Here is a 25,151-nt window from a genome sequence, read left to right on the forward strand (position 1 = left end):
CTTAGGGTTGACATGTCAGAAATGACTTGAAGACACACAACAATAACTGTTCCTATAACAAATCTACCTTTTAACCTGTCAAAAATGGTTTAAGTATCCTCTGTGGCCTGTCTGCTCCACAAGCTGGTATTGTACTAGGAGCATATTTTTGTTGTTGTTGTTGACCTGAATTCAGGGATTGCAGTGAACTATTTGTGGCTAACCAGGTCCTAGTTCTGAATTTTCTAAACACCTAGCAGCTATTTCTACCTGCAGCTTTTAGCCAAACCACAGCCACTCAGAGAAGAGTTTGAACATTTGCTCAATTAGTCAGATTTCATATTTTGTCCAGGAACATATCTCTTTTAACTCAGTGTGTTGATTTAAAAATACATTTTCGAGGAATACTTGCAGGTTTTTAAGATTTTTATTTTGTAAGATTCCGACAGATTTTGGAAATTTCATAAAGGGTCGTGCTTAAAATTCACAAGCAAACATGTGAACAACATATGTTTCTTTTTTAAAAAAAACTTTGTTTGGTTTCTTTCTTGATAGGGTGATCAATGCTGGGAAAAGTACACACAATGAAGACCAGGCCAGTTGTGAAGTACTTACTGTAAAGAAAAAAGTGGGAACAAATAATTCCACACCAAACAAAAACTCTTCTAGCAAACGGAGATCTTCATTGCCAAATGGCGAAGGCTTACAGCTGAAAGAGAACTCAGTAAGTTGTCACTTCCTCTCTTAACAGACCATAGAAATGATTGGGTTTCTCATAGACTGCTTGGTGTATATGTGATCAGTCTCTGCTTGAAAAAGTAATTTTTTACAAACTACAAAATTAAAAATCAAACTTAGTAGGCCAAAACTATTGAACAAAAATAATCCACATTACTATTGCACAATTTCCTCACACTCCATGTGGGCCACAACTGTCTGGTTATGTACCGTTTGTAAGTACTATTAAGGATGGAGAGCTAAATATCCTGAAGACATCCATTTTGGAAGCTGAGACAGATCAGGCAACATTAGTACTTGGCTGGAGGACCTCCAAGGAATGCCAGATGCTGTAAGCTATATTTTCAGAGTAAGGCAATGGCAAACCACCTGAATATTCCTCACCACAAGTTGACAGGTGACTTCATGATACATGTACATGGAAGGTAGATATATTTCTACTTGGTTAGTTTATTACTTGTTTTATTACTTGTTTTCCAGCTGTCTTTGTGAATGTCATCATGTTGAAACATAGAATCTTTTTTCCCCAGAAAAAAAATGTTGTTAATGAAACATTCACTACTAGAGGGCACTGTTACTCAAGAAGTCATTTAATCCAGTGTATCAGGCTGTGAAACTGGGTAAAATGTTAAACACTTTTGTGTAAAATGTATACTAACCCAGGGGACAGCATATTAGCATTGAAGATGCTACAGATAACTTATACTTTTTTCCTCCCTTAATTTTTTTCTTTAATCAAAATTAATGGCTGAGCCTCTATTGAAACTTACACTGTCTTTTTATGCTTCCTTTCTCAACCAGGAATCAGATGGCATCTCTTTCCATTACTGGTCATTATTTGATGGGCATGCTGGTTCGGGGGCAGCCGTTGTTGCTTCGAAGCTGCTTCAGCATCACATTGTGGAGGAGTTACAGGAGATTGTAGACATCCTGAGAAACTGTGCTGTCCCTCCCCCTACCTGCCTGGGGGAGGATCCGGAAAGCATGAATGCCAACAGCCGAACTCTGACTAGGGCAGCCTCCTTACGTGGGAGCACTGGAGCCCCAGGATCACCTGGCACTCCTCCAACTCGCTTCTTTACTGAGAAGAAGATTTCTCATGAGTGCCTCATTATAGGGGCAATTGAGACAGCATTCAGGGAAATGGTAGGTATACTATTTGTTGTTCAGGGTGACCTTTAAATAGGACTCTTACCTGTGTTCATGGACAGCCTGTTCCCAAGGGAAAAATGACTACACAAATGTCACATGAACAAATGTAAGAAAGCAACCTTCTCAAAATTAAACACATGCTTGGCTACCCAGTAGTAGCATCATTTTTTTCTTTGGCAAAAGGAAATTGACAAAGCAAATGATTTGCAGGAATATGTAGAGAATTTCCTAGTTGTTGAGTGCATTTCGTCAAAACATGGAAAAGTTACTTTTTTGGAATGTAGCTCTCAAAATGTCCCAATTTGGAAGCTGCAGTCCAAAAAAAGAAATTCTTCCAAGCTCTGTGCAAAAAGCCTTTTTACCTGTAATGACAAAGGAAAGAGAGCCCCAATAATTGCCCTAAGGAGTTTGCAGAACACTGCTTTGAGATTAGATGGATTTGTGCTCCAAATGGCTGTGAAAGGTGTGTGGCTTGTTGCAGTTGCAGCGGGGAAGCCAAGAAGCTGTGGCTTGAACCACCAATCTGTTTACCTTTTCTTTATGTGCTTCTAATGGGCCTCATCTGCAGATTCTTCCAGTTCAACTGAACATAACCAGAGTTCATGGCTTCTATCTAGCCCATTGACTTTTCTGTCCAAATCCAGGTGTATCGATAGTTCACTAAAATCCCAGTCTATAAATCAGATGGTTTTGTGAAAGACTGTAGCTACACTTATTTCTTCTTATTTCTTTCCAGTGTTAACAGTGCCCTTATGCTATACATGAGCTAATGAGAATCACAAGTTTCTTTGTAAGCTCTGGGTTGACGTAGGCATGCAAACTATGATTAGGATGGAAGTCTCATTTTTAAAATAAAGGTTTTTAAAAATGAAAAGAACAGCACCAATAAGTTTTTGCTGTGGAATTCCTCTCTTTGCAAAGAGATGCATTTTTTTTTAAAAAAAAGAGGGGGGGCTTACAATAGAATATTGCAGTGTAGTATGTGGCATCCTAGTCAGTCAACCATGTGTTTTTCAGGATACTCTATTGGGCATTGCTTTTTAACAGTATTTTAGGGTGGGGGGGAGAGATAGGGGAACTAAGATCTAATATGTCCTGTTATGCTTTTATCTATTGATACTCATGTTTGATTTTATTGTTCTTGTTTGCTGTTACCTGCCTTGATCAAATACAGGGAGAGGTGGGATACAAATTATTATTATTATTATTATTATTATTATTATTATTATTATTCTATTCTGTCCCATGCCCTCTTCTCCTTCTTCCCTCCTCCTCCAACAGTCAGCCAGCACTGTGTGGTTACTAAGTGTGCTAGTCCTCATTGAGCTATTTTGGCCCCTTGCTTTTTTCTAAAGATTGACTTAGAACTTTATCAGACATGGGCAAAACGTCATCAAAATGTTCCAGAAACGTTGCAGAAGCACTGGGATGTGATCATTCATGGTGCTTCTAAAGTGTGATTGAGGCTTCCCGCTATGTTCCTGTCATGGAATCGTTCACGGCAAAGCCAGGAGGAGCTATTTTCTGAATAACGGGATAATCCTAGATTATTCCGTGAAAGAGATCCACGTGACAAAACAGGCTTATCACACATGTAAATTTGTCTGGTGTGCACATGCCCTTTAGCAAAACTGGAGATAGTGGTTTGAGAAATGGACTATGACTCTGGAGACCAGGGTTTGATTCCCAGTTTGGCCACAAAACCCACTGGGTGACCTCGGGAAACTCACATGCTCTCAGCCTCAATGAAAGTCAATGGCAAACTTCCTTTGAACAAATCTTGCCAAGAAAACTCCATTATAGGTTCCCCTTATGGTCAGCATAAGTTGGAAATGACTTGAAGACACACAACAACAACAGATTGTGACTAAGGGTGAAAATCTGAACCCAAGCAAGAGGTTAATATCCCGTTACTTTGAATTTTATGTGGAGAGCAGTGTGTATTTGAATATTTATCCATACTCCTAGTCCATTAGTCTCTCATGTTGGCATCTTGTCTGTGCAGAGCTAGAACTGGGCTGAGCCAGTGTTTGTAAAACCACCCTTTATGAGTCTATTTGAGCTCTAAGAGCTTCTGAAGAGGCTCTTTCTCTGTCCCACCACCTTCTCAAGGAACACGGGAAAGGGCTTTCTTGGTGGCTGTCCCAGACTTTGGAACTCTTTCTGTAGGGAGGCCATCAGTACCTTAGAATTTTTTTAAGCCATTAGGCTTCCAGACAGGGTGTTGTGGTGCTGTTTTTAAGGTTTCTGTGTTGTTTTGTAATGTTTGCCTGAATTTTTAATATTTAATGTTTTAAACGTTATAAAATGTTTAATTCTTTTTTTAAAAAAAATAACTTTTATATTTATACTTTTATTAAAGGCTTTGAATAGTTTTGATCTGTATTGTTTTAAATGTGCTGTTAGCTGCATTGAGTCTCATTACTAAGAGAAAGTCGGGATGTAAATGTATAAAATAATAATTAATATAATGATAAATTCTTGGCTACTTGTCACCACCAACTCAACTCTCCCATGCCAGTACCACAGCTCTAATAACTTGTCACTGCTCTTCAGATATTTTCTTTAAAAATCATATACATATACAATTTGTTTGTTATCTGTAGTGCCTGCAAACTTCACTTTTAATCATATGTATTCAGCAAACCACATTTACATATTATTTCCCATTTTCTTGTTTCTGGCCAGTTTTAAGGAGTTTAGATGTTAAAACATTTTTTATTGTTTGATCTTTTATTTATACTGTTGGAATCCACTTTGATTCCTTTGTGAAAAAGCGGAATACAAATTATTATTATTAATATTATTATTATCATCATCATCATGTAGGAAAATGTTGCATCCAGACAGTATTCTGTCTTTTACTAGGATAATGACTGACAAAGAGAGCTCTGTATGTGGCATCTTGACATGCTTATGTATGAAAAGCCAAACCTAAGTCCCACGGAGACGAAAATGCATGGTGTGTGACTTAATCCTTCTTGGGGATCATAACCTAATGTTTCTTTACAAGACAAAGGGAAGTCTTAAGATCTTGGGCTAATAATGTACTCACCATTTGATGACTCATCTTTAGGGTGTGTTTCACTGTTGTATTTAACAAGAGCAATAAAAAATTAATAGGGAGAAAATTAGGACCTTTGTAATTATGTTATAAGCTCTTCATATGAATGTTTAAGGGCTTGGGCTTTTAAACCTTGGCCTTGATTGATCACAGATTGATCACAGTGCAGTTTACGTATGAGCCACAAGGTGGCCTCATTGGGCAATTCAGTATTAGCTTGAGCTATGCCTGCTGCAAAACCAGCCACCGATTATTCATAAAACTAATGAGGTTGAGCCCTCTGTTTTGAATTGCAAAAAATATGGATTGTGGCAGATGTTAACATTACAGTCCATACTCTTCTTCAGTCCATGTGAGGAATCCTGCCAAGTCATATAGAAATATTGAGCAATGATTCTACCTCTCAGGTGGCCAAAATAACTTTCCTATTCCTCCATCTTCATCTGCACTGCAGTGACACCACTTTAATGGCCATGACTCAGTGCTATGGAATTCTTGGATCTGTAGTTCTCTGACAAAGGAGACTAAATTAAGAAAAGCATAAGAAGGCAAAACTTAGCCTGGTATTCATATTGCATTTATAGGGTATTCATGTAGGATGTATTCTAAAGCAGGGTTGTCAATACAAATAGTGTCTCTTACATCTAATGTTACGTCTCGGATGTTTGCTATGGCTACTATTTGCTATAGTGCTTTGCCTCTGATAATTTCTCCCCATTTGGAATGAGAAGCATTAGCATGGTTAGTAGAATATGTAGAAGGTAAAGCAAATCTCTTGTAAGGGGGGGGGAGCATTAGAATAGTGTAAAATGACCATGAGTGGAAATCAAGAGGTCTTGGGGATGGTTCCTTGTGGATTTTCAACTAGTTGTAGATACTTCAGGATTTGGTCAGAATAACAGATGGCCAGACCTTGGGAAATTTACTTTTGGAGGACTATGCAACTATTTTTTACCTAACAAATAAAATGTGTATTAATTATGTTGTCCCAGAATATAACTGCATCCACAGTGTACCTCAAGCAAATACTATAACAGTCACTTGCTTGGGGAATAAAGATCTGTGTGCATCAGATGGTGTATATTGGAGTCCAGGAAAGGTTATGCTAGAAATTGCTTTTTCTTAGCATCAAAGGTATTACAGAATTCCTATATATCATTTAAAGATCACAGTGTTTTACTGACTTAACTTTTCTTGAAACAGCTGTAGTGCTAAATATGGGCTTGCTTTCCAGCTTTTCCAAACTTTTTCTAGACCCTAAGAATATGATCTGGATTAAAAGTTCCCATTTATATATTTTTAAACTACTCTTCATACCTTTGTAATGCTTCCCTGCTGTAATAGACTTCTAAAACTAGATTCTTCTCATAATGCAAATATGCACAAAGCCCTCTGTTTACTCTATACACACATGAGAAATTAGGTGGTATAATCGGTTGCACCACTTTGTTCTGTGAGTCTAGGAAATTACATTTTCTGGTTGTTCTATCTATTTAAAAATCAAAACAAAGCACAGCAAACTTCTGCAGAAAACTATTGGAACAAAATGAAAGTGATATTAGAATCCTTTCTTTTTACTCTCAGGGAGTCCTTCTTGCATGGCACCTCCTATCTGCTATCTAAATTAGTTAGTCCAGTGTATCACTTCAATCACGCTGTAGTTTTGTCAGATATTTAGCCTTCTCTGTCAGAGAGCCTGGTGCCACAACGAACTACAAATACCAGGATTCCATAGGATGTTGCCATGGCAGTTAAAGTAGTATCAAAGTGCTATAACTGTGTAATGTGAAAGGGCCCCAAATGAGTGAGATGGTTGTTCTTCTGCTTTTCCTCTTGCTACTTTCTCATGTCAGATGTTATTTATTTATTTGATCAATTTATAGTGCACTTGCCATATCTAAATAATATCTTTAAAGTTTTCTGCAAAGTGGCAAACAGTTGTCTGACTTTATAATCTTGAACCCTGTCGATGCAGCTGGAATAAGAAATCCCATGTTAACTGGCTTCTGATACAAGTTTGTTTCAGACCACTTTCTCTCTCAAAAAGCAATTATGAATCTGTTGTTTAAATTTTCATGGAATTCATCATCTTTCCCTTTCCCCCCTTCTTCAGGATTTGCAGATAGAGCGAGAAAGGACTGTGTACAATATATCTGGTGGTTGTACAGCTCTTGTTGTGGTGTGTTTACTAGGAAAGCTCTATGTGGCAAATGCTGGCGATAGCAGGTAAGCCTTTGTGTATACAATGCCCTTTGTGTGTTTTTGGTTGAGCTGAGGATGTGTTCCCATGAAACATTTTTCTTTTCTTTCCATATATACTAGGAATCCCTTAATAGGAGTGTGACTGATCACCCCTGATCAGGTTGTTCATGTAGACACCAATCCTGTGCTCCTATTACCCACTCTTCAGCTAAAAAAACTAAACCATACCATGGGTTTATTGTTTGCAGAACCTAAGCTGAACCAGTGAAAGTGTTCTATTTTGGGTTCAGGTTTTTCATATGCATGTCTGATTTAGCAATAGCAACAGAACTTACATTTCTATACCACTTCATAGTGAACTAAACACTCTCTAAGCTATTTACAGTGTGTTAGCCAATTGTCCCCAACAAGTTGGGTACTCATTTTACTGACGTATGAAAAGATGGATGGCTAAGTCAACCTGGAGCCCTGTGTGATCAAACTCAAAATGTTGTGGCTGCAGTGCCAGCATTTAACCATTGCACCACCAGTGTTCCTTTCAGCTCAAAACACTCAGTTAAATGTTACTCAGGGAGAGATATAAAGATTAACTGTGTTTTCAGGATAGCTGTGTTGGCCATACAGCCAAAAACAAGAAAATCCACAATCCATCCTGTAGCATTTTACCTTTATTGGGCCAACGAAAGGCCCAAAATGCATCCCACTAGTTCTTGAAGCTTCACTGGCTTCTTCGTCAAGTGAAATATAGGTAGTATAAAGCATGCAAAAGAAAGTGTGGGACACTGTGACTATAGCATCTACTTTTTAGGCCATGATGATATCTGAAGCAGTGGTGTCACTGAGTTTGGTGTCACCTGGTATGGGTGCCCAGGAAGGGCTGTGGGGGGGGCACTTCCTCCCTCTCATTACTTTGCTTGCCTGTCTGCCAGCTGCCCAGCCAAGCTACTCCTGGGGGGGGGGCAGTGCTATGGCCTCTGGAGGACACGTTTAGGATCTGGTGCAGCTTCTGGGTGAGCTAGAAATGCTCCCAGTCAATTAGACTTGATAGTGCAAAACTATTTTTCATTTTTTAATCTTTAAATTCTACAGGTATTTTTTTTCAGTTTGTATTTTTGGCACGATAATTGGTTTAGTCGTCTTCTTTCATTTCACTCTTAATTTTTGGTATTTGTCCTCTTCTCTGCCTGAGTAGCTTATTGAGTGCCATCCGACCAGGGTGTTTCATCTTCTGGCACTACCTCTTTTTTCATTTTGGATTGTTTCATTTGGGTTTTGTGGTAAAATACATTCAAAAGCAATTTACTGTAGCTCCTTCTGTGCAATACTAGCATTTATTGGCTATGATGCCATTGCCTCTGAGAGTTCCTCTGTCCATGTCAGCCCTCACTACTGCTGCTGCCCAGTAGCTTTACCTGGATATGACTCAGTTCTCTCTGGGTCCTCTCTGGCCCAGTAACAAAACCTCTTGACTCCCTCTCTTCTTGCCACTTAAGAAAAGTGGGCTTATTAAAAATGGATGCCAAATTCCAGATCCATTTTCCTGTGACTTAAGATTTATTGGATTCAATAGGACTTCCTTTCAAGCAGACACGTTGATTTTCCAAAGAAGAAGACAACAAAGGCATGGGAGGGCACATGTTTAGCTAGCTGTATATTTCGGCTCCAAATGAATAGTGGAAAAATGGGAAGAGAAGCAGAGAGGTTCAAATGTGAGATGGTTTTAAGGAAAGGTTTGTTCTTAATTATCTGAATACCTAGCCCTGTGGGAGCAATTAGTACATTAAGGGAGCATAAAGGAGTTAATTGCAGTTCACCCCAAATAATAATATACAGCAGAAACAGGAAAATAAAATGAATAAAAATTAGAGAAGTGAAGAGAGTCACTACATTTCACCACTATCGAGAAAGATTTTGATACAGCTCAGAAAATGAGGAACGGGAAACACTAACCTTCAGCTTTAAGGTCCTTGGCTGCCTTTAGAGCCTCATGCCAAGAAAGCAAATGCCTTCACCCCTTTCCGTTCTTCCATTCCTTTCTCCTCCTGTCTTGTTCTTCAATTATAATTGCTTTGCACCTCTTCTTTATTTTCATCTTCTGCTCCTGGGGTTTAATGACAACTTCTCTGTGGCTTCCTAAAGGCAGCAGGCAGATCAATCCATGCAGCAGAAAAATAATCCAGCCAACAGAAAGACATGCATTGCATTTCCTGCAGTCCTAAACTTCTTCTTCCTTTTGTCTTGTTTTATTGTATCTGGCAAAGAGAAAGAGGGAGAGACAGAACATCATTCACACACTAACAAATCTCAGTGATATTAATAATTTGTTAAGTATGAGAATAATTTATCAAGAAGTCTCTGAGTCCAGTCACAGTGGTAATGAGGAATCGAACAAATCTATTTAATGGTTTTCCCAAGCTCTAGTCCTTGAAACATGCATGCACATGTCAGAGAAAAGGACAGGCGGCCCACCCGTTACGTGGGCTTGCCTTACACGGACTTGAGCTCCTGCAGATGGCAAGCCTGGGCAGATAAAATGGTGTGTGCACTGCAGGAGCACACATGACACCGCTAATGGGAGCATGCGCCCATAGATTTTAATGGGACTTGACCATAGGCAATTTTTCTCATATACGGGGGGGGGGGGGGGAACAGAACAGATCCCTCGCATATACAAAGGGTCCACTGTATACAGAATAATGTGCATGCAAAGGAATCTTATAGCACCTTTCAGACTAAGGTCTAAAACACACTGCATAAATAATCCAGTTTGGCATTGCTTTAACTGCCCTGGGTCAGTGCTAGGGAATTCTGGGAACTGTAGTTTTGTGAGACATTTAGCCTTCTCTGTTAGAGAGCTGTGATGTCACAATAAAATACATTTCCCAGTATTCCCTAGCACTGAGCCAGGGCAGTTAAATCAGTCTCAAACTGGATTATTTCTTCATTGCGTTTTGGACCTAACTGTGTGAAAGAAACTTTCGTAGACTTGGTCCATTTCCTCAGATGCATGGAGTACATCTTAGACCCTGCATCTGAGGAAGCAGACCAAGTCTATGAAAGCTTATGCTATGACTTCTTTTGTACAATTAGTCACAATAGTGCTACTAGATCCCATTGCATATTGATATTCCACACTAACATGACTATGTCTCTGAATTGTACCCCCACAAAAATGTACATGTTAGTGGGGGGACATATGGGAAGGATTTCATAAGAAATTCACAAATTGCTTTTAAACATGCATACAAAAATGTATATGTTAGGATAAACATACTAAAATGGAGGTGCTTCATTATAAGCAGATAAAGAGAATGAAGACCTTGTTTTAATTTGCAATTAGATAGTCTGATCATTCTCGCCTTTTGACGTATAAGTACTTCACTTATACATTCACTGAATCTAATCCAAAGTGTTGTTTATACAATGTATAAACAAAAGTGTTGTTTATACAAATAAATATTGTTGTTGTTGTTGTTGTTGTTGCACCATAAGAATACTTGGCAAAGACTCCCTCTCCAGTGCAGTTCTTTTTAACGGTGTTGATCTCAAGGTCAAACTATTGATTTTCTGTCATTTAGAAATTGTGCAAAGACATGAAAGCGTCAACCTCAGCAGTGTTCCCAGAACTTTATCTTCCTCCCATAGTGAGGTATTATGGACTGATATTCTGCTTATGTTTCAACAGTGCATTACATTGCAGGGGACAATGTATGTACAGTGTGTGGATTGACATTGAACTGCATATACATTACACTCTGTTCCAGTGAGGAATTTACAGTTCTGTTCTAACAGCTACTACAGTGCTGCAAGCAAAAAGTTCTCATTTTGGATTTGGATCAATATTTAAAATTCAGGCCTTGTTTCCTCTTGTAAAAAATTAATTTAAAGGCTAGTTGTGTGCACTAACCCCAAGATCCATGAATTGCCAGTTCAACATTCGTCCTATTCAGAACTCCAGATCTTGGTGCTTTAATTGACTACCATTGGAAATCAATAAATGACTGAAATATCAGAAATATTTGCAAGGTGTCATATCTACCATATTTCACAAAATGCTATGCAAAAGAAAAAGTTTGAGTTCTGGGCCTTCTCTTATTGTCAGTTTATTGTAAAGAAAACACTTGTCTGAAACATCGTAAGCTTATCATATTTCTCATCTCAGCAGCCAGGAATATATAATTGCAAGAAGTTGGAAAATAGGGAAGCGACTGGTGGAAAATAGTTTGCGAAGTTTAGTTATTGGAAAAGCTTTCTTACACTTTTCGACTCAGTAATGGACAAAAGAAACCGCACACCTTTTTTTAGAACTGGTCAGTTTGCTTAATCTCTGCTTAATCTTAATCTCTTTAGGACCATGATAAGAATGTGTACATAGAAGTGACATTGGAGCATCCATTTCTGTTACAAAAATTTATTTTTATAATATGTGGGGCTTAGGTGTTTTCTTTTGCTTACCTAAACAAAATTATTTTTCTTGATGGCCAAATGCTCCAGTGTTTGTGTTGTGTGTGTGTGTGTGTGTGTGTGTGTGTGTGTGTGTGTGTGTGTGGTGAGGAGATGAGATAATACTGCTACTTGCTTCAAACAGCACATAACACTTGGGCTTAGAAATGCTTATTTTTTTTCAATTCACCTAAAAGCGATTCTAGGAGATGGTTGCTACAGAATAAGCCCTGAGAATCTTTGTGACCCTTGACAGCTGGGTACTTGATTTGCAAGCTGCTCATGCTTGAGTTCAGAACAAATTGATTTTAGCATTACTTGAACTGCTTGACAGGTATGGCCCAGTCAAGCAGACTGTTTGCTACCTTGCATGCTCATTTGCTTATCTGGACTCGTCGTAGCCCAATGTAGCTTTTTGAGATTTTAAAGTAAGGAAAATAACTAGAGGCTTCTTTGATAGACAGCCTGGCTTCAATCTGTCCCTCTTGCCATTTTTTTTTACTTGCTACTTGCCACTGTAACACCTTTCAGACTGAGATTCTCAAAAAAGTAAAACCATATCTGAGGCATTCTTATTTTTAAAAAAATCCTTATATAGAACTAGTTCGTGCAAAAGAAACTGTGCCTATTTTAGCATATGATGAGGGTAAGGAAAAAGGCCTTCCAAAAAAGATGTTGGGCGAAATTTCAATCCTAGACAGCACAGAAACTGAGCAGGGATTATGGCAATTAAAGTCTACAAACATCTGGAGGGGGGGCACACATTCCCTATTCCTATGGACTCAGATAAACTTTTTAAAGTAAATTGATTCTACTTACTGAGACTGCCTCATCCATTTTTCAACCGTTTGATTGCCTTTTTCCAAGAAACAACACCTTAAATATGCTTTTACTTTGTCCTCTTACATAAGTCACTTGGAGTGAATATATACAACACAATTCTAGCAATTTGATAACACTTTAATTCCTGTGATTTAATTTAATTCTGAGGACTGATAGATTGGTGAGGTACACATAATTCTCTGTTATGTTATAGTTACTTCTTAACTATAGCACTAGAGTTCTGTAGCAGAGAATTTTAAGTACCTAAGCACACTTCATTTCCCAGGATTCCAAAGTACAAAGGTGTGACAGTTCAAGTAATATGTAACTGATATAATCATGAGGTATGGAACTCTGGTTCACGTGAAATTTCATCTACATAGTTACCAGTCTGACATATAAAGAAAGACATTCCATGTTCCCTGTGTGAAATGGGCCTGAACCTTCATATATTTGCATATTACAAATCTAAAGCAGTTCTTCTTGTGTATTGGATAGAACAAGTATTATTTTTTAAATTTTCTGTAGACAAGAAATGGACAAATTCCAGGCACTTAATAACTATAGTAAGCAAATAGGGAGAGGGAAAAATACTTGTTTTCACAGATTTCCCTGTCCTTTGACAGTTTCCTGATGCAGATAATCAAAATCTACTTGAGTGGGTTCCTTCTGAATGTAGTTTAAAAAAAAACCTCCCTTACTTGTTCTGTCAGTCCAGTTTCCTCTTTTCCTTTAACACATTTCAAATACCTCTTCAGACAAATCTGTTGTTTCTGCCTCACCTGTATGGAATTCACAATGTGCAGTGCCTTCTGACAAAGTGAACGCATCTTCCCTGTGGCTTGGAATTCATAACACACTGTCAGAAAGGGTTTTCCAAATGGTTTATCTTTGTCGTTTCTCACCAGATTTTAGCATCTCTTATAGAAATGTTCACTGTTTTGTTTCAAATCTTTTCTGGCTGGAAACATGTAGAATAGAATAAGGACGTCCATTGAATACTCTTAACTGGAGTAGAGGGTGATTGTTTTCTTTTCCTTTTTTTTCTTTCTTTCTTGTTTTGAACATTAGAAAATCAAATGACCAGCAAGGAAAATGAAATTACCCTTCTGACTTTATACACAGTATGATAGTATTTTCTCTTTGTGGCTTGGCCAGCATGATATTTTCCCACACTTCTTGCTTTGACTCTTATTTGCTAGCAAAGATCCATATACTTTATAGGCACACACAAAGCCATATGCATGCATAGAAAAGTCATTTTTAAGAACACATAGCAATTACTGTAGCAAGATGGGTTCTCTTTAAATTAGTTCACTTCAGTTTTATTTATTTTAGTCATAAGCTATAAAGGGTATCAAAAGGGGACACAGAATAGGGCAAAATAATGTTTAAAATAATTCCTTTTAGCTCCCCCCCAATGTACTAGTGACACAGAAAAAATTCTTGGAGCCTAAATATGAACCATTTTTATTGCTACCCCTTTTTGACCTACTTTAAGAAGAGAATATTATTCCAGTTCCCACACATGTCTTCCTTTGCAGCATCCTGTATGAGCAGGACTAACAAGATATACATGCTGAAAGATGCACCAATATGAATATCATGTCAGTGCATTTTGATAGAGTTGTTTGTCTCTTCGGTTAGGGTGGACCAAGTCATCTCACAGGCTTTATAAAACTCAATTCTATCTTAGTAAAACAAATTAATCCAAATAATACATATGACAGAGCAAGTGATGTGGGCAATTAAAATCCAGGAGCATCCCTATCTAGATATTCTCTTTGAGCAAATGTTCCCAGGAGACTGTTTTGAAGTGCATAGTTTTGTGAGTCTGTTCTGCCATAAAAGGAAAGTGTTGTATTTCTGCATTAATTTAGGACATTACACTTCTGGAGGCAATTTTTTCTTTTTTAAAACATAGGCCCGTTACAGTCCGCCCAAAAGGGGCGGTCTCAGGCCACTGCCGGTTGCAGCGTGGAGGAGCCGCAGCAGCCAAACCACGCGACTCCTCCGCGCTGCAAAAAAGGAGCGCGAAAATCGCTCTCCTTCCAGCAACCCGGAAGAGACGTCGCAAGTGCCAAAGCGCACACTCGCGACGTCTCTTCTGGGTTGGGACGTGCGGACGCAGAGTGTCCGCTACGTCAAGATGGCAGCGCCCATCTGTATAGGGCGCCGCTATCTTGACGTATCGGTTACGTGTGAGGGGCAAGGCGCATCCGGAAGCGCCGCCCCTCGCGCATAATCGCGGTGCAAGGACGGCGCCTCTTAGGCCCGTCTGTAACGCGCCATAGTCTCCATACTGGTGGGTCAAGGGTAGATGGTGGCCACATGCAGTCCTCCCCCAGATGTGGTGTGTTCCCTGTTCCTCCATCCTTGCAAAATATTATTACATGTACAGTCAGACCTCCATCTCCATGGATTCAAGCATCCATAGCTTGGAAAATATTTTTAAAATATATAAAATCCAAAAAGCAAGCCTTGATTTTGCCATTTTATATAAGGGACACCATTTTACTGTATTTACTGGGACGTAAGCATCCACAGATTTTGATATCCATGGGGGCTCCAGGAACCAAATCTCAGTGGATACCAAGGGCCCACTGTAGATAAGTGTATTCTAGCAGAGGATCTCATGCTTAGCATTCACAATCTTTTTGGGGTAACATTTTGAGAACAAATGATTTAATAATAAATGCCAATTTTAACAAGGTTTTATGGGAAACCTTGGGAAAGTTGATACATTAGGCGATATGTAAATTATCTAGCTGTTTCTTCCTGTCTCTTTCGTCTTGGTTTCCTTTTTCCTTCTCTTTCTGAGCATCATATAAGAGGGCCAAAGGTCAAAAATACTAAAGAAATTAACTGCAAATATAAAGAGATATAACTAAAACAAGGGGCACATGATGAACATCCTGATTCTACTGTTGGGTCAAGCCCTCCTCAAGGTCACATATGATTAAGTTACATCCTATCCACTTTTTTGTTTCCCATCACCTTTGTAAGAATTTGTATGACCTTTATGTAATTGAAATGGCAGGAAAATTTTAGGTTTTTGTTTTTTTTCCATTTTCCCATGGGGGTAAGTAGCAGAGGATGTGTGTGATGGAAGGAGAGTCTCAAGAACATCAATCATCCCATCTGTTGTCTCTCTTTGTTGCCTTAGTTACATTTGTCTTTAAAGTATATTTGCTTTGCCGTGTCCATTTGCTGCTAAAGCAGATGTGTTCTGACATGACATATGACCAGTCGGTGAGTAGAAAGTAGTTTGCATTGAATCATCTGAAGCCAGAGGGTTAGAACACATCAGCCCAACAGAGGTCAGAGCCGCAAAGGACTATTTGAGAATGCCAATGGACTTTTCCTGGTTTTCTGTTTAAGCAAAACAGACAAATGTTCTGTTCTCTCAGTAGTGAAAGAAGAAGTGAAATGTGTTTTCTCTGCTTTGCCAAAATAGAATGAGAAGCTGCTCTGAGTTTTTAAAATAGCTACATTACCCAATGATACTGTGCACCATTCCTTCATTGTGTCTTCTGGACATTACAGGGCTATAATAGTCAGAAATGGAGAAGTCATTCCGATGTCATCAGAGTTCACTCCAGAAACAGAACGCCAACGTCTTCAGTATCTGGTAAGAGGCCAAGGAACATATATTAGTGATTGGTATTGGGTTTTTATCTTCTCAGTTCTTACTGAAAATGAAAATTTGTATTGTCCCACTGAAACTATTTTAAATGTACAGCGGCGCGTCCATCACGTCAAAATGGTGGCACCCATGTAGACAGGGCGCCGTCATTTTGACGTACAGAGTATGTCCTAGTGTTGCACCGGTCTGGATACCGTCTTTCCTACTTTAAATAACCAACCCCATTATACTATACTATTGCATATAATGAGACTTACACATTCACAGATTTTGGCATCTATGGGGGGTCCTGGAACCAAACCTCAGTGGATACCAAGGGCCCACTGTATTGAAACTGATAATGCAGAGCAATAGGGCAGATCATCTTTACAGTACAGTATTTGATAAATTGTATACAGATGCACAGTCATCTAAAAGATGTGGATTAATAAATAGTTCAATTCATATATGGTGAGAAACCATGACATCCCACTACATTGGGGCAAATAATGTGTGGCTCCCCAGAAGTTGCTGGACAGCAGTATCCATGTTCCCTCACCACTGGCTAGGCTACGTAAGGCTGATGGGAGTTTCAGTCCATCAGCATATGGAGGACCAAGAATTTTTGGCTTTTCCTCTACATAAACAGGCTGCAGAAGACTAAAAGCATCCTCTTTTGATTTTAAAGGAACCACAGTTTCCATGGCATCTGAAGTCCAGTGAAATGTGGTTTGTTTACATTTTGCCCACACCTGGCTTAAGTCATGGTTAATGATAACAAACCAAGATCAGGTTCCAGTTTCAGGCCCTGACAATCTGAAACTTTAGGTTAAACTAGACTTCACTAACCAAGTCTCACCATATGTGTTAAACTACATTTCCCACAATCATTGAACATTAACCATGCTGGCTGTGGTTGGTGAGAGTCATGGCCCAAATAATCTGAGAAAGCTGGTTTAAGTAAACAGCACTTAAGACACTCTGCATAATCCGAAAGCAAAAGGTGAAGCTTTCTATCTTATTCTTTTCCACATAATAAAGGAAGAGCAGTGTGATGTCATTGTTTGAGCATTGGACTACAACTCTGGGGACTGGAGTTTTGAACCCAGTTGGCCTTGGAAACCCAATTGGTGAACTTGGGCAAGTCACACTCTCTCACCCTCCGAGGAAAGCAAAGGCAAACTCCTCCTGAACAAATCTTGCCAAGAAAACGTCATGATAGGGTTGCCATAAGTTGGTAACAGCTTGACGTTACACAGGAACAACAACGACTGTTGTTGAAGAACAGTTAGGACATGAGTCCCAAATCCTTGCATGTTTTTTCACTGAGTGGAAAATCATAGTTTCATGTTCATGTTCATGTTTTGAAAGCAAAAAAGTCTAGGGGAAAAAAACTTTAAAAACACAGTAGTTTTATTAGGACAAAATGAAGCAAGAGGATGCGGGAAGAATTAAAAAAAATAAAATGTATTCAATTGTACAGACAGACTTGCTTTGGTCTTTGTGTAAAGCCCAAATGTAAATAATGGCCTTTTTGTCCTAATAAAACTACTGTGCTTTTAAAGTTTTTTCCCCCCTAGACTGTTTTGCTTTCAAACCTGTTGTTTTTGGGTTTAGAGTATCACCTTTTTGCTCTCTTCATGTTCCATCTGTGAAATGTGAAAATAGTAATTTATGGAGGGACTGATCTAGATGTTCAGGACCCTCAATTCCAGCCTGATTGTCATTTATTCATTATTTATCTATATCTGTATGTATTCTGTTATCTGTTTATGTTATTTGTCTATATATTTAGTGTGGGGTGAAGAGTGAGCGGTCTTAGATAAATAAATAAATAAATAAATAAATTGCAACATATTTGACCTATTTTGAGAGCAAATGCTTTGAATAAGCCAGAATGGACAAAAAGCCCCATTTACTATGCTTTCTAGACTTGGCAGTTGTTTCAGGTCCCACATGTTAATGGTTATTTCTGTCCTTTTAACTTTCATTTGGAGAATGTTTTTTGAAAAATTAAAGACAAAAAACCCACACATACGCACATGCCCCCTTAATCTCCTTGTCCAGTGGTGACATCTGGCAGGCCTGGCCAGTACTTTAAATTCCACCACAGATGGCTTGTGGCACCTCAGGCAGATGCTTCAAAGTATTCCACTTTTTCTGTCTGTCCAGTTTAAAACTAGCACATCAAATGGTGGTGCTTTCTCCCAATTTGTCCAGAGGCTTATTGAGGCAAGGCTTATAAAGACCAGATGACTTTTCTTTTCTAAGAAATGCTTGCTCTGAGTAGAACATTGCTTGTTTGGCTGTAAATGCAGAAAATGTTGCTGCATAGCAAGAAACCATGTTTGTCTCCACTCAGATTTTATTGCTGTTAAGTTACATTGCCAGAGTACAAAATGTTTCAGAGGAAGGGACTACTTTAGGGGGATTCATATTCACAGCCATGAATACAAAGCAACTGCAATAAATATTTATGCTGCCTACTAGTTCTACATTTATGCTGCCTATATTTAAAATAATTTGTTTGCCTTTTAAATTGAAGTGATCTGTATCATCTTGGGAGTAGAGTGTTACTTGAAGAAAGATAAAACATCGCCTGTGAGGGTCTCCCTTCCCGCCCCAGTTTCTCTTTTGAAGTTCTTTCAGCTTGGATCAAAATCACAGCAGCCAATTTGAAAAACACTTTTGCTGTTTCCCCAAACTTTTTCTTTACCTTTGTTTGTTTACTTCATCTCCATATGTAGCAAATGTGCTTGAGCCATGGATATCATGTTCAAAGAAAATATGGGGAAGATACCAGAAGCGTGAAACCACATTAGAGAAACACTTCCAATACATTTAGAGCTAACACATAGTCACCTCTCAGTACTGGAGAAACAAAGTGCCCTTTAGGGTTGTAAAGCTTAAAATGATCCACGTTTTAATATGTGCCACATCCTCAAAGCTTGTTCTGTGTGTTTGTTCCTTCAAGTCGCCTGTTGACTTATGGCATCCCCTGAAATTCATAGGGTTTTCTTAGGCAAGGAATACTTACAGGTTGTTTTGCGACTTCCCTCCTCTGAAATATAGTCTTCAGCACATGGTATACATTGGTGGCCTGCCATTCAAGTACTAACCAGGACTGACCCTGCTTAGCATGCAAGATCAGACAGCATCTGGTGCCTTTAGAATATTTAAGCCCATAAAAGGGTACTGTACTATGTGATTTAAATGCATGTGCTTTTGCCCCATTTCTTTAAATTAAAAATATAGTGATAAGGTCCACCACCCTGAAAAGAGATAACAAAACTTGCAATACCTTAATGTATCTGGCAGGATGTAACTTACACCAGTAACTAATGTTATTTGTTTGCAACACAACACACCTCTTCAGAATAATAATAATAATAATAATAATAATAATAATAATTACTTATAACACGCTCTTCAGCCAGGCTACCAGATCATGGATCTCTTGTGGACATCTGTTTAAATACCTCTTTGCTATCTTGACATAAAAAAAAAGAGGGAAGCTATGGCAGGATACATACCTCCATTTTGTAGCATGGCGGCGGCAGCAGTAGGGTTAGGGAGTGCACACCATTCACACGCTCCCTAACCCTAGTACATACTAGGCTAACCCTAGTATGTACTGGGAGCAAAAAATGGCGGCCCCCTGTCTACATGGGCCCCTCCATTTTGACGTGATGGACGCCTAGCGTCCACACGTCCTGCCGCGCTTGTGACGCCACAAGTGCGCCATTGGCGCATTGCGGCATCACAAGCACACCGCAAGAAGAACCCGCTTTTTGCAGGTTCTTTTTGTTCCGCGACGGAGCCATGTGGTTTGGCTGCTGCGGCTCCCTTGCAGAGCAAACCAGGGCGGTGGGAGACCGCCCTTTTGGATCGGTCTGTATCCTGCCAACGTTTCCTTAAATGGATCACTCTCTGCTACTCCTCTTTTCAGTCTATGCTGATGGGTTATTTTTCTCCCTGACAATGCTGTTTTCCATACTTTTAATACCTGTGCCAAATTGTGGTCATTTCGATATATCATTCACTTAAAACAAAGTTTTGTTTATTTATTTTACTATGCTCTTGATCCAAGAAGGATCTCTAAGTAGTTCAAGAGATCAGAATGATAAAAAATGTAGAGGTGGAAGGGACCACAAAGGGCCATCTAATTCAACTCCCTGCCACACAGGAGTACACATCTGAAAGATCCATCAGGAAGGATATGTTAAGTTAGTCCTTGCCCACAGGCATACACTTTAAAAGACACAATGCAAAGGAATTGCTAGGGAGGAGGAAAGCAGCAAATCCAGGTCATTTGGTTCTCAGTTGCAGGTCTTAGAGCTAGATCTAAGCTTCTGTTCCCCTTTATGGAAAGCAGTAGTAAGGAATGGTTGCTTCTCTGATTCTCTTGCTTGGTGTTTTGCAGACTAGCCCTATAGAAATCAGGATGCTACACTTGATGTCCATTTGGTCCAACCAAATGGGCTTTAATATTCTTTGGGAAATGTTTTCTTTTATTCAGTACATGTTCTGTTTTGCTTGGTTGAATGGTTGACAGCATGACGTCAAGACCGTTTCAAGTACTGACACACATTAAAAAAGAGTTGCTATCTCTCTTAATTCATGCTATTGCAACTGTCCTTTCACATTTGCAGGTTAAGCATTGATGGATTTGTTTAATTGTAGATTACTATATTTGTCACCTTCACCATGGCTGCCCTATTCACAACAGAAAAAATACGTTCTTTCTAAGTATTTTTAGAACCTCCACCAGTTCTGGTCGATGTTAACCATAGAATTATGCTGGAAGATCTACCAATGTCTACCAAAGTATTCTCTCTGTTAGGAAAAAAAATAATATCCTGATAACCCCATGGCCTTGGGGGCAATATAAGGAAGAAATGACTGGAAGGCACACAACAACAACAGCAGCATAGGAGGAAAGGCACCAACTATCGCTTTGTAATTGTTATTTTTAAGTGTAGGGCATTATATCTTCCAGCAGGCAGCTTCATGTGATAAATATCTTTTGATTTGTATGCATGAAATTTTGAGTGAATAACATTAAACTGGCCTTTTTCTCTTCCTGTTCTGCTGGATAATTCCTGTCCTCTTTTCCATGAGCATTGGTGTCCCTTGTTTTACTGTGTCTTCAGGACTCTGTCCCTTTCTTTCCTTTCTTTCCATATCTACTTTACATTGGGGTGCAGAATGTCTGTTTCACTAGGTATCTTTCACTGCAGTTCCTGCCAGCACTAACCTCCGTAGTTTAGGGTGGGAGATGATGGAATTGAAATCTGATATAATTTAGAGGGCCACGTGTTCACTGCATCTTCATGTATCTTCTCTTGGACGCCCTCTCCACAAACCTCTGACAACAGAGAGGTTCAGCAAAATAAAGCCAGTGCTTCCTTAAACAACATCATTTCCATATTATCATATATGTGCCTATAACATAGACTGTTTCAGTTCAATCTTACACATTTGTTGAACACTAAAAAGATATTGTGCATTTTAAATTTTTTATTTCTTTTTGTTCCCATCTTGGAAACTTTGCTTAGCTGTCACTAATTACAATCACCAATTAGAGCTATTCAGTAAACTAGTAAACTTGCTTTAGTGGTTGACAGGTCTGAGCCACATTGTGATAGATCTAGAGGCTGAGAACATGCGACTTGCCCAAGATCACCCAGTGGGTTTCATGGCCAAGCTGGGTATCAAATCCTGGTCTCCAGAGTCATAGTCCAACACTCAAACCACTATACCACACTGGCTTTCTGTGCCACACTGGCTCTCATTATATTCAGTGGTAATAACACTGAATTTGTAGAAGTAAACACCAATTATTTATTTTGGACAAAACCACATCACAGAATTCATATGTAAATACAATACCTATAAGGTGTCATTGTTTACCTCAGCAGCAATCAAAATTCGGGCTAGAGTCATAGAAGACATTGCAGTTGATTGCCATGGGGACGATCTTATCTAATCCATCAAGTTGTTTTTAATGATGTTTTAGTTAATCGTTTGGATTTTTTTTTAAAAGCTAAAGTATAAAATTTGGATGTTAATTATTTAATTAACTGATGTAGTATTTTGTAATACTGAAATTTTGTGATTGGTTTTAAATATATGTTATGCGAATGGCCTTTGGCTTAAGCATTAATAAACTTATATATATATATATAATACAATACCCATGCATAATTAAAATCCACACAAAATATGCATCCAGGAAGGAATGCATGGAAGACTCAAATCTAGAACAAGTTCATGTACATAGTTTGGCTGAAATTATTGACTGTGTCTCTTATTTGTAAGAAGGTGGGATATGTAGGATAGGATCCATGCATCACTTGTTCCCCAAGAATGTAGTCAGCATTGCCTAGAAAAGCAGTAACATTGTCAGTTTGCACAGCTGATGCATAGTCAGTAGTGTTAGACCAACTTGATGAAATGTTCGTTAAGGCAAAGGGATTTTCACCAGGTCAGCACAGTACAAATTATAAAAGCAGGCTGTTTTGAGTTGCAAATAACAAAAGAAGCTGAGTGGTTGTGCAAGGCAAGGACTGCAGAAAAAGTAAAATATGCTTCCAAATGGGTAGAGAGAACTATGACTTATAATTATAGACTTCTGGGATTTTGTTCATTGCCATTTGTATATTGTAAGTACCTTTTTTTTTTTAGCGTTAAGAGAAAAAAAGTTCAGGAGTCTCAAGGATGATTGTTTTGTCACTGTACTTTTCTCTCTCCCTTTTTAAAATCCCTTGTAGGCATATATGCAGCCCCACTTGCTGGGAAATGAGTTTACACACTTGGAGTTTCCAAGGAGGGTTCAGCGTAAGGAGGTTGGAAAAAGAATGCTCTACAGAGACTTCAACATGACTGGCTGGTAAGACTATGTCCCCTTTTAGAGCACTGGAAAGTATCCTTAAAAAAAAATAACAGCCACAGATGAGGCTATTCATTACCATCAAGTAACTATGCCATTTCCAAAACAAGGTTTTTATTCATACACCAAGGGTGGATAAACCAGGCCTGCCCCTCCCATGCCACAATGGTGATAGTGCAGTAGTAGTGACAAAATAGCCATGTCTCCTACAAATAAGGCATTGCCAAAATTGTGCATATGTCAAGCTGCCAAATTTTGGTAGTGCAGTGATTTTTTGTTAGACAGAAATGGTTTCTTTTTGCATCTTTCTGTAAATAATTTGTGTTAATCCATCTGCCAGAGAATGTTCTGGCTGGCTTTGTCATAACTGTATAAGATGTTCTAGAAATCCAAGGATAATTTTTCTTCTCCATGACCCAACAGCAGACAACATTGGCTTGAAAATGGAAAAACAGCAACAAAACCAAATCGTCAGATATCCTCCTTCTGGTTCCATTTTGATACACTAAACAAGGAGGTCTCTTGGAGACTTCCAGGAGCAGAAATTCATTTTTGGAGGTTATTTTTTTGGTGTGGGGGCACTCTGAGTCACAAACACCTCCCCCCTGCCTTTGGAGTGTGTGTCTGTGCAGTCACAGAGGCCACTCCAGCTGCAATTGACCTGCTTCTGAAATGGGCCACTGCCACGGTCCTAAACTGCTACTGCCAGAAGTCGGATTTAATCTGCACCTTTTTGAGCTGGTCCAAAAAGACTTGATTTCAGTACCAGAGTGGTTTCTGGTTGCTTTGGGGTCATGTGGTTTCTGGTTGCTTTGGGGAGAAGGGGGATAACATCGGCATGAGCGGAGCTCCCATTGAGGTAGTGTGGGGCAAGGGGAGGTATGGCGGTGGGAGAAGGGACTTGCGTTACAGAGGAAGGCGAGATCGATGCGTCATATCTATCTCCCCTTCCTGTCCCCCTCCCAACCAAAGGGACCTGAGGGTTACTCCAACCGTGCCACAACCCCTGTCGCTGCTCCTGTGCAATGCCAGGTCGATTAGCAACAAGTCCCACATAATCTATGACTTACTGGATGACAGCAAGTGCGACCTGGCTTGCATTACCGAGACCTGGCTTGGGCCTGAGGGAGATGCTGTGTGGGCACAGGCCCTTCCTGCCGGGTTCTCGGTGAAGGACCAGCCCAGGTTAGGTGGGCGGGGGGGTGTGTGGCCTTGATATATAAGAACACCTTGTCTCTTACTAGGAACCACATCCGGCAGACTTCCTTTATCGAGTGTATTTACCTGACCCTAAAAGCTAGGGATAGTCTAGGGATTCTGTTAGTGTATCGGCCACCCCGTGCGCTATTGGACTCCCTTAACGAGCTGACACAGCTGGTCGCGGAGCTGATGCTGGAGACGCCCAGGCTACTTGTCCTGGGCGACTTCAACATCTCCCTCACGGCCAGCTATGTTCCATCCGGTGCGGCTCGGGAATTCATGGATACCATGACGGCCATGGGCCTGTCCCAGCTGATTACGGGTCCAACGCATTTTGCGGGTAATACACTAGATTTGGTCTTTTGTTCGGATGCGGAAAATCCGTGGGCGGAAATAACCAGTATTTCCCCCCTGTCATGGACGGATCATTTCCTTGTGGAGGCAAAAATCAAGGTCTCTACCCAGATCCCCCCCAGGGGTGGTGGACCTATTAGGATGGTCCACCCTCGAAGGCTGATGGAACCCAAAAGGTTCCAGGAAGCCCTAGAGGGACACATGGTTGGAAGTGACGGCGACTCTGTTGATGCCCTGACTGGTATCTGGAATACCGGTCTCTCTAGGGCTATACACAGTATCGCTCCCAAGCGCCCTCTCAGACCTGCTTCCAAACGTAAGCTTGGTACATGGAAGATCTCCGGGCGAGGAAGCGGGACCTGCGACGGCTAGAGCACCGCTGGCGGAAACACCTACGCTTAGCCGACAAGGCTCTCCTAGACCACCTGTTGGAGGACTATGGAGAAGCGATACAAGCAGCTAAGAACTCGTTCTATGGTGCTCGTGTCGCGATCGCGTAGTCGCGTCCAGCAGAGTTGTTCAGGGTGGTCAGGGAGCTAACTCAGCTCCCTCCCGCCCCGAACCAGATCCTTGAACCTTCTAAGGCCTGCTGTGACCAATTTAACAACTTCTTCGTGGATAAAACCTCTCGGATAAGCGAAGGTCTTAACGCCGGCATTAGAGCAGAACCTAGGGTAGAG

The 25,151-nt window shown here is 39.9% G+C and overlaps 1 protein-coding gene across 1 annotated transcript in view; it reads left to right on the top strand.

Moving 5' to 3' along the window:
• The window catches only part of LOC149312222 (protein phosphatase 1H), a 100,210-nt gene that overhangs the window by 49,618 nt on the left and 25,441 nt on the right, over positions 1–25,151 (top strand). Inside the window, exons 2-6 of the mRNA XM_089524216.1 lie at positions 535–703; positions 1,519–1,863; positions 7,047–7,159; positions 15,947–16,031; positions 22,799–22,917. Coding sequence (XP_089380342.1) covers positions 535–703; positions 1,519–1,863; positions 7,047–7,159; positions 15,947–16,031; positions 22,799–22,917 — 831 coding nt within the window. The remainder of the gene's footprint in view (positions 1–534; positions 704–1,518; positions 1,864–7,046; positions 7,160–15,946; positions 16,032–22,798; positions 22,918–25,151) is intronic.

Source organism: Sceloporus occidentalis, unplaced genomic scaffold (assembly GCF_023333645.1).
Source record: "Sceloporus occidentalis isolate IW3139 unplaced genomic scaffold, rSceOcc1.0.p SCAF_5, whole genome shotgun sequence".
Taxonomy (NCBI): Eukaryota; Metazoa; Chordata; class Lepidosauria; order Squamata; family Phrynosomatidae; genus Sceloporus; species Sceloporus occidentalis.